The sequence below is a fragment of the Ornithorhynchus anatinus genome, chromosome X1, assembly GCF_004115215.2.
Source record: "Ornithorhynchus anatinus isolate Pmale09 chromosome X1, mOrnAna1.pri.v4, whole genome shotgun sequence".
Lineage (NCBI taxonomy): Eukaryota > Metazoa > Chordata > Mammalia > Monotremata > Ornithorhynchidae > Ornithorhynchus > Ornithorhynchus anatinus.
In genome coordinates, this window is record NC_041749.1 from 103,425,690 (window position 1) to 103,439,107 (window position 13,418).

The 13,418-nt window shown below is 46.2% G+C and overlaps 1 protein-coding gene across 17 annotated transcripts in view; it reads right to left on the reverse strand.

The window, feature by feature from the left end:
• The window catches only part of ATP2B2 (ATPase plasma membrane Ca2+ transporting 2), a 563,774-nt gene that overhangs the window by 126,317 nt on the left and 424,039 nt on the right, over window positions 1–13,418 (reverse strand). For all 17 annotated transcript variants that reach the window (XM_029050120.2, XM_029050114.2, XM_039910392.1 and 14 more), the window contains one exon: window positions 6,560–6,757. In XM_029050120.2, coding sequence (XP_028905953.1) covers window positions 6,560–6,757 — 198 coding nt within the window. The remainder of the gene's footprint in view (window positions 1–6,559; window positions 6,758–13,418) is intronic.

The window sequence follows — 13,418 nt, forward strand, 5'->3', positions numbered from 1 at the left end:
AGAAGGGAGGAGAGGTAGGAAGGGTAATCTCCCAAACACTCTGTACAGTGCTCTGCACAGGGTGAGCACTCAATAAATACTATTGATTGACTGGGTAGGCCCAATACGCATTTTACATTTCAAATCTTATTTTTGCAGCTTCCTGATTTTTTTTCCAAACTATTTGCATAATCGACACAAAAGGGAATACGACTGCAGGATCCGGGTCAAAGACTTAAGGTACTTTGCCTACCTGGTAAGGCAGGGGAAAAGCTTTCAGTTTGGAATGCTCTTTGGGAAAATGAAAGGATTTTTTCCACCCCAGTCAGCCAGGTGTTTGGGGACCCAGAGAAGTTTTTAACTGACACTGGTATTTGTTCTGCCTGAACCAGTGCCCATTTCCATAGGAACTAAACTGCATGAAAAAGAAGTGATAGGATTCTCAGAATTTCTCTTTAAGCTTTTCAAACAGTAACACATGAAGTACTGGGTAGATGTTTGTACACCAAAGTTTTAAGAAGATAACCAGAGTAGCATCTGCCAGCTCTTCCCTGGAGGCCAGGCTCAGAAATGAGTAAAGTCATAATCTGGCCTGAAAATGGGATCAATGAAGAGACTTTCACAAGACTAAATTTGTTGAGTAGCAGCTGCTCAGTTTGGGACTTCCCTGAATGGCTTTGGCTGAGCTTTTCAGATCAAAACAGAAGGAAACACTTTTCCACGTAGCAATTTGACACCTTGTAAATTGAGCAGGCCCAAAGTGTCAGTAGGCTCAGTGTGGCCGTGTGTATAGAACATGGGCCTTGGAGTCAGAGGACCCGGGTTCTAATCCTGACCCTGCTACTTGTCTGCTGTGCGACCTTGGGCAAATGACTTAACTTCTCTGTGCCTCAATTACTTCATCTGTAAAATGGGGATTAAGACTGTGATCCCAGTGCTGAGTACAGTACTCTGCACACAGTAAGTGCTCAATAAATACGATTGAATGAATGAATGAATAAATGTGGGACATGGACTGTGTCCAATCCTAGTAGCTTGTGTCTATCCCAGTGCTTACTACAGTGCCTGATACACAGTAAGTGCTTAACAAATACCATAAAAATGGGGTGTGGATAGATTCAGGGATGGATGGTTTGTAATGGAGTACTAGAAGGAAAACCAGGAATAATGAGGAAAAAGTAGGGGGTGCTGGATGGTCCATGGGCAACCATGAGGGTGGATGCCCAGGAGGGCAGCCTATCCATCAATCAATAGATGGCATTTGTTGAGCCTTCCAGCATATAGTTCCTCTAAGTGTCTTGGTGCCGCTGATGGAGACACAGTCCAGGGCTGAGTGGAGGATGGATCTGACCTAGCAATGACATTTTTTATGATCTGAGCCTCTTGGGTTTCATATAACACCTGTGTGTGTCTTCTCTTTAAAATGAAAAGATTTTCTTTACAGCATAGAGTTGCTTCAGGTCCCTAGGGACAGTGGTGTAATCCACCCACTCTGTGCTGAATATATAGAGCACAACTCTCCTGGGCCAAGAAAAAGAAGAGGAGAGAGACAACACATATAAGTCAGAGATTTGCAGCAGCCTATTGGACAGGGACAGCACCTGGGGCCTTACACTGGACTCTTCCAATGATTCTTTCATATCTATATACCATCAAACTCGGATGAAATTTGGGACTCTTCTTATTCATAACTAGGCTGTGTATTCTTCCTGAGAAGAGAATTCCCCAAGTCAGGGAATCATTCTGACTGTCTCCAGCATGACATGAAAGAGACGCAGTGTGGCCTAATGGACAGAGTGCCTGAGAGTCAGAAAGACCTGGGTTTTGGGGTTATTTTTTTTTAGGGAATCGATTAAGCGCTTACTATGTGACAAACACCGTTCTAAGCACTGGGGTAGGTACAAATTAACTAGGTCGGACATGCTCCCTGTCCCACGTGAGGCTCACAGTTTAAGTAGGTATCCCCATTTTACATTTGAGGAAACTGAGGCACAGAGAAGTCAAGCGATTTGCCCAAGGTCACCCAGCAAGCAGAGGCAGAGTTGGGATTAAAACCCAGGTTCTTCTGACTCCCAGGCCTGCGCTCTCTCCACTAGACCATACTGCTTATGGTTCTAATCCTGGCTTGATCACTTGTCTACTGTGTGACCTTGGGAAAATCACTCAACTTCTCTGTGCCTCAGTTACCTCATCTGTAAAAAATGGGGAGTAAGACTGTGAGCTCCATGTGGGACAGAGACTGTGTCCAATCTTTTTTTTTAATGACGTGTCAGGCACTCTACTAAGTGCTGAGGTAGATACAAGTTAATCAGGTGGGAGGCAGTCCTTGTCGGCATGGGGATCACAGTCTTAATCCCCATTTTACAGATGAGGTAACTGAGGCACAGAAGCAGTGAAGTGACTTGTCCAAGGTCACACAGTAGACAGGTGATGAAGCAGGGATTAGAACCCTCACCCTTCTGACTCCCAGCCATGTACTCTAACCATTAGGCAACGCTGATTAGCTTGTATCTACTCCAGCCCTAAGCACTTGTGCCTGGCACATAGTAAGTGCTTAACAAATACCATAAAAATACCAAAGCTACAAAGGAGAGTCCCCAAAGGTCTGCTCTGAAAGAGCAGGATAGGAAAATGGAGGGAGAAGACAGAAGGAAGCCATCTTAGTCTGATAGCTGAGCCATCTTTCTTCCGATACCACAAGCCATGACGGGCCACAGAGTGGGATAGTTGATCTCCAATACTCTTCTTTAGGCCTGGGGATAGGAGATGACAATCCCTCCTTCTGGAGATGCTTGCTAAACAGAGAATTCCCAAGGGGGTCCACACTCTCTCTGTCTCATCCAGTGGGATCCAGCATTCCCCGCTTCCTGTACCTAACCCTGCTGGTTCTCCCACCCACAGGGACTTTCTGCTGAATAAAGGTGCCTGCATTTTGTGCTGGATGTGCGGAAGGAACGTCCTCTACATTAATCTACTGAAGAGTCCCAGAGGTGAAAACAAACAACCCCAGCCCTACCTCTTGGCTGACAAACGCCAGCAGCAGAATGGGATCAAATGCCAATCCTGGGCTAGGGTGACCATCTATTGTGGGTGGAGGAAGGACACTGAGAGGATGGGGGATGGGGGTGATGCTACTTGGAGGGGAACAACTGGTTCAGGTTGCAGCCATTGCTGGGTTAGTATAAGATGAAGAGCAGACAGCATGAGGATAACAGGAATGGAATGGCAGCAAAGTAGAAATTGGGGAAATTTGCATCTAGAAAGGGTGGGGCAGTAGGAAAATGGGGAAGAATAAAAAGGCAGAGGTATCTTGGGAAGCTAGAAAAGACCACAAGCTAATGTGAAACTGAAAAAAATGTTGTGGAGCCAATTTCAGGACAGTGAGAAAACAGAGTGAAGAAAATAAGAGCAGGGAAGGGGTGGGTGAGAAAGGAGAGGAATCAAACAGTCGGATGGATACCTGGAGGGCTTGTAGGAGGGAGGGAAAAGAAGAAAGTAAAGCTTCTGAGCAAAATGCTGGAATAAGAGAGCAAGTGGGAAAACCTGTCATAAAATGACATTAATGTGTCGAAGGAGTCGAGTGAATGGAAAAAGAAGAAAGTGGTTAGAAAACACACATGAAAGTTTCTTCTCCACAAAGGAGTGGTCCTCAGCCCGAGGACTCCTGCTTTCCTGGTTTTTCTACCACCCTTCATTTACCGCCTCTCTCGCACTCTGCAACACCAAGCAGTAAGGAATGCGTGGATTTTTAACAATCCCCACTTGGTGCATTTAATCACTCGCCAAACGTTTTCTGGTTTCGGTGACGAGCTTTTGGGGTGTTTTTTTGGATTATTTCAATTTTTATGGGATCTTATTTCCTGGACCTTGTGTGAGACTAGCTGAATGTCAGACATATCCTCAATGACAAATATTGAATCAATCAATCAATAGTATTTATTGAGCCCTTTCCGGGTGCAGAATATTGTAATAAGCGCTTGGAAAAGTACAATACAACAGAGTTGGTAGATACAATCCCTGCCCACAAGGAGTTTACAGTCTCCAGGGGGAGACTGCAAACTGGATGCTCTGCTCCTGGGACCAATTGTAATACCATTCCTTCTACAACAGCACCCGTGTTATTTCTGCAGCAGAATTTTCCGTTGCTAATTTTGCACTTGGCAACTGACTGAAAGATCAGAAGTATGTGTTCCTTTGAAATGGTCAGAATGAATTGGCTGCCTCCGTCTCACTGTTTTGAGACCAGCCTAAGTAGACACTTTACTGATTCGGTTTGCAACCCCAGCCGTGGCCAGGCTCTGCCACTCTGGGAAGGCCAGGAGTAAAAGAAGATGGATTTTGCTGGTGTTTCTGTTGCATCATTACTGCCATGGGCCCAGCTGTTGAGTATGAGGGGTGTCATTCACAAACAATTTTTGAATAATGATGATTAAGGGTCCCATGATATGCCTCAATGGGACAGTGACTTAAATGGAAATATTGTGGTTATGCTTTATACAGTCACAATAGAGCAGGAGACTTTCCAAACACATATCTTGGGATTTCTCCCTAATAAACCCCCCTTTGTAGCAGGGGTCCTTGAAGAGCAAAGTTCAGGGAAAAAGCATCACCAGTGTTGTAGGCAGAGAACAAGTCTGCCAAGTCTGTTACACTATACTCTCCCAAGCACTTAGTACAGTGCTCTGCACACAGTAAGTGCTCAATAAATTTGACTGATTGACTCTACTGTGTTTAGGGATTTTTTTAATGGCATTTGTTGAGCACTTACTATGCGCCAGGCATTGTACTAATGGTGTAGTGGATAGAGCATGGGCCTGGGAGTCAGAAGGTCATGGGGTCTAATCCCGGATCCGCCGCTTGTCTGCTATGTGACCTCAGGCAAGTCATTTCACTTCTCTGTGCCTCGGTTATCTCATCTGTAAAATGGGGAATGAGACTTTGAGTCCCAAGCGGGACAGAGACTGTGTCCAATCCAATTTGCTTATATCCACCCCAGTGCTTAGTACACATAATAAGCACTAAACAAATACCACTATTATTATACAAGATGAGCAGGTTGGACCCAGTCCATTTCCCACATAGGACTCACGGTCTTAATCCCCATTTTACAGATGAGGTAGCTGAGGCACCGAGAAGTCACGAGACGTGCCCAAGAGCACACAGCAGACAAGGGGTGGAGTTAGGATTAGAACCCAGTTCCTTCTGACTCCCAGGCCCGTGCTCTACCCACTAGACCATGCTGCTACTCTAGGGATTGTAAACCACAGCCTATAAGGAATTCACCTTCGTTTGTACGGATAAATAGAACTGTTTGTGGAAAGAGTTAACAGCATAGAAACGCATGAGTTCTTGACATTCTGCACATTTTAGAGGAGGTATGATTGCTGAAGGAAAAGGAAGGGAAGGTCCCTGATGAGTTTAGCCAAAAGGAACTAAATAAAAATGTAAATGGAAAAGCATTCAAGCCTATATATAGCACCGGGCATTATTCACAGTCATTCTCAGCTTCCCCCAGAGGAATTCTTGCTCAGCTATGCCACTCTAGGACAGAAGCGAAAGGTTAAATTGTCAGCTGATAGTATCTACCCTCCCCAAGGTGCTCCCAGCCAAGAGCCACATTCTAGTCTGCTGCATTCAGTTTAGGCCATCCTGGGCACTCCCTTCAGAAAGGAGAGAGGTTTAATGCCCCTCTCCCCCACCCCCCGGACACGTTTGCTATCCCTTCTCCTCTGCCTCTTACTCTCCCAGTCTCCACCCCGATAAAAGTTGGGGTCACCATGGTCAGACTCCTATCAGCAGGCAGACACCTTGGACCTAAGGCAGGTGGGGCAGTTTGACAGCACTTCTGGGTCAGGGATGGGATGGGAGCCCTATGAATGCTATATGAGTTAGACCCTCCCTATTCCCCCACCAAAGGTCCATACCTGAGACCTGCTCCCATGTCAGCCTGGATGCTCTCTAAAAGTAAGGCCTTTAGGTTTCCCCTCATGGAAAATGCATAGGTCTGCCAGTCAGGAGACCAATCCACCAATCAGTGCTATTTATTGAACTCTTACTGTGTGCAAAGCTTGGGAGAGTGAGAAATCTGCGTTCTAGGCCCGGTTCTACCGCTGGCCTGTTCAGTCACTAAGGCCAAGTCACTAGACTACCCTGAGCCTCAATTTCCTCATTGGAGAAGCAGGAAGTACTACCTATCTCTTCTTTTAAAGGGATGTTGTGAGGGTAAAATGAGAAATGATGGGAAAGCCCTTTGGAAAAATCAAAGTGCTAGACAAATTCAAGCTATTATTTAGCAGTGCAAAGAGAAAGCTACAAATATTCCCAGTGTAATCGAAAAGGCATTTAAAAAGAAGCATTCCTAAGCGTGGTGATTTTGTAATGTCCGTAGGCAGCCTGACAATGAAATTCACATTCACCCCCGCCCTCAATCCCGTGTCCCAATAAACCCCCCCCCCAAAAAAAGAGAATTGCAAAGAAAATCAAAATGTGTTCAACTGCCCACTTTGTGAGCCATCAAGGAAAAGAACAATCTTACATTCCCCTCAATCAAAGTTGAAAAGTACCATAAACATATCTTTACCTTCATTTCCTTCTCCAGGAGGATGGTAAAATGAAAGCCCCAGAGATATGATGGCTGCAATTTCCAAGATTATGAGAGTCACGTCCTGTAGCGCTTCCCAGACTAGCTGAAGGAAAGTTTTTGGCTTCTTTGGAGGTATAAAGTTTTGCCCAAAAATTTGCTTTCTTTTTTCTAGGTCTGGAGCTGTGCCCGGCAAACCTACGAACAAATTAAAAATATCTGCTGTAAGCATCATCGAAAGAGAAGAATCCCAAAGATATTCATTTGTGTATACATTTCACTTTGCAAATTACAGTCAATTGGCTGCCAGGATCCCATTTCATACAAGGTTCATTTAAAATTCATTTTCAGGCAATAAATACGTTTTCTGATTTCAATTTCACTATGCAGTAAGACGCGTGGGAGATAGCGAGCCTGTGGCAGATCCTGGAGTGAGCAGAGCAAGCGTATGGAGCAGAAAATGGCCCCAAGAGACCTGGTAGGGAGCTGCCCGGGAGGCCCGCAGACATTCGATTAGATTTTCCCCTGAGTCCCTGGGTCGGTGGGGCAGATAAGACTGGCAGGTCTGGAAATGGGGTATATGCAGCCCCTGGCAATCAGGCATCTTGAGAAGAACTGAGTTCCTGGTGGTGGAGTTGGCTCCTGGTTATGGTCAGTAGAAGAGTGCTTCCTACTCTCCACTTTCCCTTCCGCCCTCCCCCCGCCCCCTCGCAATCTGGAGAACATGAATAACTCTTCCTTGAAGCTCAAATCCTGTCCAAACCCAAGCCCAGTTTGGGGTCCAGCTTTCCCCTCCCACCCCCCACCCCCAACAGAATTAGGACTCGGGGAGCTACTTTCAGTAGATCCCTGATATACTTCAGTATCCGAGAGGGTAGACATCACCATGCATGCCCAGTCACTCAAGCAGGTGAACGAGCAAATACATACACACACACACACACACTCACAGAGTGAGTTGACAGGCAATTTAAAAATCTGACAACTAAGTGGCACATTGTCCAAAAGCAAAGTTCATTTGAAAAACCTCATTAGATCCAGGGTTATAGATAGGATTATCGGAGCAGTCAATGGTTGGTTTGCGTCGATGCCTTTCCAGTCAGTGCTGAGACCAGGACTCTGCCACATTTGTTTGACTGCCTGTGAGGGCATCACTGTCATGCCAGCTTTCCCATTACCTCACCACCATGACAAGGACCACTTTGCTCTTGTCTCTTGCGGACTCAAAACCCCAGCCAGATGCTCCCAAGTTCATCCATCACATCTTTGTTTACAATTCCCAGGGCAAATTTCCAGCTTATTGTCATGAATGAAATAGTCTGGACAGAAAGAAACATGGGCCATTGCACCGATTCCCAACTCTGACGGGTAACATTCCCTCAGTGGCCTCTTCAGACTCTCTTTTAGCCACTGAGGCATCTTGAGGGCTAGTGTGAAACACATCCCTGACCACTGGGAAAATTGAAATCCGGAAAGCTAAAGAGATGCTAACTGGCTAAGGGAAGGATCGAGATAGAGCTGGTTAGTTTGGATGGTGGCTTTCCAGATGAAACCAGCAGAGTTCTAACCTAGGAAGATAAGCCTATCTGCACAGGTGCTCGGTCTCTTTGGCTAAATCTTTCAAGCTGGATCAGAAGATTCTTATTCACTATTTGCCTGGAAGGTGGGGCAGAGGAAGCTGAATACGTGGTCCTTCTCAGCACCTTCTTTTGCCTTCATGAGCAGCTCGACATGGAACCCTGGCTGAACCAGCACCCAGGGGAATCTGAAGCAAAAGAGGCCAGAAAGCCCAACCCTTGATGGCTTATTTCCCTCAGCCAGTAGCCATTGGGATGTGTTGCTTCTCACTGGCCCCCAGACCCATTCTTTTTGAGAGCTTCCAAGTTTGCCACTGTTTTTATAGAAACAACAACAGCTGAACAGCACAAAAATATTTTTGTGTTTCAATGGTCCCTCCCTCGCTAAAGTAACCTGCCAAAGAGTTTCCACAACAACAAAACTAAAACAAAAAAGCAGCAGAAACTGATTAGATCTGGCTGGGTTTCTAAGCCAAAACTAGGCATCAACTAGAGCTGAATGGCTTCATCAGCAACAAGTGCCCTCTCACCTCTTGCTCTCACACAAAGGTGGAGAACAATCGTTCTCTGGGTTAGCTCATAAAGACCCTTCACATTTCACTTTTTCCTGGTGCTGGGCAAGAACAAAGAAAGGAAGAAAAGGTCCCTGAGAACATGTGGGAGTCTGATTCCCTGGGAGATGATGGTTTCGTTTAGTCCAGATAAGAGAAAGAAAATAACCCAGAGAAGTGAAATGCAAATGGCTTGATTTCTGGCGCTTTAAAAGCCTCTCTAGGAACATGGCTCAAAGGACTTCCAAGCTTGAGAATACTCTCCCACATTTGAGAAGAATACCACCAGTGCTTTGTATGATAGGTTGTATCACAAGAGCAATTCTGCACCGAATGATGTTCCCTCTATGCTGCATGGGTGCCCAGCTGGAGCCAACTTCAACCAGTACTAATCAATCAGTTGTATTTATTGATTGATTACAGACAATATGTGCAGGAGGCATGGTAACTTTCTAAAGGTTTACTGTAGCAGGATGGCTGGGCAGATCTTCACAAAGATGTTGGCCTCATGGTCCTTCTTATGAATGGGATCTGTGCTACCCTTCTCAAAGATGGCAGATATGAGGCCTCTCTCAAAAGATGGTGGTGCTACTGCCCTCCACAAAGATGGCAACAGGTCAGATATGAGAAACCAAGAAGCAGCCTGGCCTAGTGGAAAGCGCACAGGCCAGGGCATTGGGGGACCTGCATTCTAATCCCAGCTCCATCACTCACCTGTTGTGTGATCTTGGGCATGTTACTTAACTTTTCTGTAGGTAAAATGGGGGTTTGATACCTGTTCTCCCTCCTACTTAGACCGTGAGTCCCACGTGGGACTGGGACTGTGTCCAACCTGATTATCTTCTCTCTTCCCCAGCTCTTAGTATGGTGCCTGGCCCATAATTATTAAGTGATCTGTTAGCAGGGCAAAAGTTGAGCAGCCTGGGGCACTCAGTCAAGGGGTGGCCGGGATAACACTAAAAGAGAAACACTCTTCCACAAAATGTTGCCCATGATGTCTTTCATTCATTCATTCAGTAGTATTTATTGAGCACTTACTATGTGCAGAGCACTGTAGTAAGCGCTTGGAATATACAATAGAATGGGAGGGGTGGCTAATTTTCCCCTACTTCAGAGTGGCCTCATGTCTAAAGCTGGTCCCGCACCCAGTTGCACACTCCACCCCTTAAACATGTTAGGACTCCAACACGAGGACTGGGGCCCCAGACAGTCCTGATCTAAACTTAGCCCTGCAGTCTACATTTCCTCACCATCTCTTTGCCTCTATTGGAAGTGCCCATGTGGGTGACAGGCTGCAAAATTAGCATTTAAAGTTGCAGGTCCAAATCTGAGAGCCCAAACTCAGAGATCTCTTACAGAGAAACTCTGATCACATGACTATGCCATTGCATGTGAAAATTAGCTACCTAGCTTTTAAATTAACAATCCTATTAAACAATACAAACAACACACTATGGCATCAAAGATTAATGGGGTTTTGAGATTCAATTTAGATTAGAATGTGGCTCACTGTTTAGCTTCCTAAAAATTAATATTCCTTGTCCAATAATTCCAGATAAATCTGGTAGAGCTTTGCAAATCCTTGAAGACAAATGGAACAAGGTTCTTGTGGTACTTGTTAAGTGCTGACTATGGGCCCAACACAGTACTAACCACCGGGGTAGATACAAGTCAATCAGGTCAGTCACAGTCCCTGTCCCTCAACAGGCTTTCAGTCTAAGTAGGATGGAGAACAGATATTTTATCTCCATGCTACAAATGAAGAAATGGAGGCAGAGAAAAATTAAGTGACTTGCCCAAGGTCACACAGCAGGCAAGTGGCAGAGCCAGGATTAAAACCAGGTCTTCTGACTGCCGGGCTCATGTTTTTTCCATCAGGCCACGCTGTCAGTTGTGGAATGGTTCGTTTGGCACATGAAAAGGAATCAAAGTAAAATAACAGTTAAGTTGGAGGCGATCATCCATCTCCAGTTGTTTAAAATTACTTGGATACCTGAAAATGAAGAATAGCATTACGGTATATCTAACTAAACTGAAAAAGAGTGCTTGAAGGTGGGGATAGAGGAAATTATCCTATTTAATCCAGTCATGCCCTCAGAGCCTTCAGGCCAGGTCTTGAAAGATATCAGGTTCTCAATCAGTGCTACTAACTGCGTGCTTACTGAGTTCGGTGCACTGTACTAAACACTTGAGAAAGTACAATACACAGAGCTGTAGAGGGAAGAAAACCTGCGAGAGGATGCAGAGGTAGAATCGGAGGCTAAGGAGTTGAAAGCTGATAATAATAGAGACCTAGAACACAGAAAGTCAGAGACTGAAGGGGAGGGGCCAGAAAAGGAGCACAGGAAAAAAGGGTGCAAAGGGGAGAGAAAATAAAGGAAGAAAGGGGCGAGGAAAAGAGGTGGGGGGGGGGGGAGGAAAAGGGAGAGAGATTGCTTCTGCAACCATTCTGGTGCCTCTTTTAGCTGTTGGTCTGTAACACAGCACAGATGGGTAACTTAACGAGGTCCACCAACACCGGTGCTGCTTTCGTCCAAGTCGTGAGAGTGGTGACCCCAGATCAACTTACTCAACCTGAACCTAGGTGACGGCTGTAGCGGCAACATGGCCCAGAACAGACCAGTCTCCCCCAGGTCAGTGCCAGTGTCACTACACCATAACCCAGGGAGAAGGAGTGGAGGCCCCAGCACCTGCCATCCTGCCTGAATTGGCCCCCTATAGGGGCTGGGGACCGATTCAGACAGGACGGGGTGCATTTCTGGCACAGCCATGCCAGAAATTCCTACTCAAGCATGGACCCAGAAGCGGACTTTGCAGCTGCTGCAGCTGAGGAATCTCCTGCTACCCAGCTGAAGGCAGGACCCTTAATTGGTCCCCACCATAAGCAATTCAGGCAGGTGACAGAACAAGATGCCAAAAATGAGGATTAACCTTCCCATTTAAGCATATCTGGTCACAGTGCCAGAAAGGGGGAATAGAAAGAGGCAGCCAAAAGCAGAGCTGTTCAGCAGAGACAGAAAGATGCAGAAAGAAGTTTTCTTCTCCAAGCTAGTTCCAGGCTGTACCTTATCCTGACGGTGCTGGGATTGGGGCTGCTATCCCTACGTGGCTCTAGCTCCATTCTGATCTGAGGCCTCTTACGGGGCAGGAGGTGGTGAGTTCAGGACAGAATTGCTCTGGGAGTGGCGGTGTGGGAGACAGGGTCTCTGGTGAAAGGTACTTAGGTTGAGCTGCGGTGGCTTAGCCACCCTGGGACCTCAATTCGTGCTGCTATTTTGGCATAGTCTTCTCCCTATTACCGCGCACTGTGAAGCAGGGATAGGACTCCGGGACAGCCGACACAATGACCGTGACAGCTAGCGGTATTTCCTATGCTGTTGGCTCAGCAAAACCTGCTGCTGCTCCCAGTTGACACAAGATTGATTCCACGGTGGTGACAAAAATATTGTCACTCCCATCAAATCCATGGAGTTGCTACCTAAAGCTATGGGTGGGCATTGACCCCCTAGAAGGGGCATTAACTGTGTGGTTGGGTAAGGGGGCGTGTACTTTGGGTATATGCAAGTTTGAAGTGCAAATGGATGTGCGGATCGGTTCGACTGAATACGCGCATCTTGCTGGAGAACTCATAGAAACCGGATCATCTCTTGTCAATCAAGCAATGGTATTTACTGAGCACTTACCCTGTCCAAACCTTGTCCCCGATTAGACTGTTAGCCCGTCAATGGGCAGGGACTGTATCTGTTGCTGATTTGTACATTTCAAGCGCTTAGTACAGTGCTCTGCACACAGTAAGCGCTCAATAAATACTATTGAATGAATGAATGCAGAGCACTGTACTAAGCACCTGGGAGGAGAGTACAATAGAGTCAGTAGACACGATTTCTGCCCTTAAGGAGCTTCTCTTCATTGTCTGCCTTGTCCCATTATTCCAGAAAGACTTCGTGGGAAGGGATCCTCAATTATCCCATATTTGGATGACACCAGCCCAGCCTTGAAGCAGGCTCAATTCTAAATACTAAAAACTGGCCATTCTGGTCCACACGCCCATCTGTGGATGGGTGGTCATGCCGGAGAGTGCATGAATAGGTGTGTGTGTAAGCATATGTTATGATAAGCAAATGAGCATGAGTATGTGAAGCATGTATGTTAGTGTTGGAGCCTGTGTGTGTGAACAGGAATAGCCTTCCTCTCTTTGCAAACACCTTTCTGTCCCGTCAGTAGTGAAGGGGAAACTTGGCATGGTGTCATCTGGGTGGGGCTCAAAGCACAGAGTAATATCAGTATTAATCCTGCAGAGAACAAGCAACGTCTGTGGATCTTAGAAACCTGAGCACCTCCCTCGAATCCAAGGTTTCCTGTTCCAGCCATCATTTAAAAAAACTGAACTGGGCCATTCCAGCTATTCCCCCCAGCACAAAAATGGCTCCATTATGAAGAAAGGCAATCTGTCAACCACAGAATTGTCAAGAAATGCAGCATTTAAGACCAGAGCCAAACCCAACTGGGCACACTGTGTCCAAAAGGGGTCATTTATCTAGAATATATGGCCAGGGCAGAATGCCCTGAAGGGACATAAAAAGAGGTTCAAAATGTGCTAGGTCAAGGTAGGGGTTTTTCCCCTTGACTTCCAATAATATTGATCCTGGACACTTGGGAGGGTGCTCTGACTAGCCGTTGGTGGTGGCCAGAGTAAGCTGGCCATTTCACAGAATGATCCTCTCTACACTG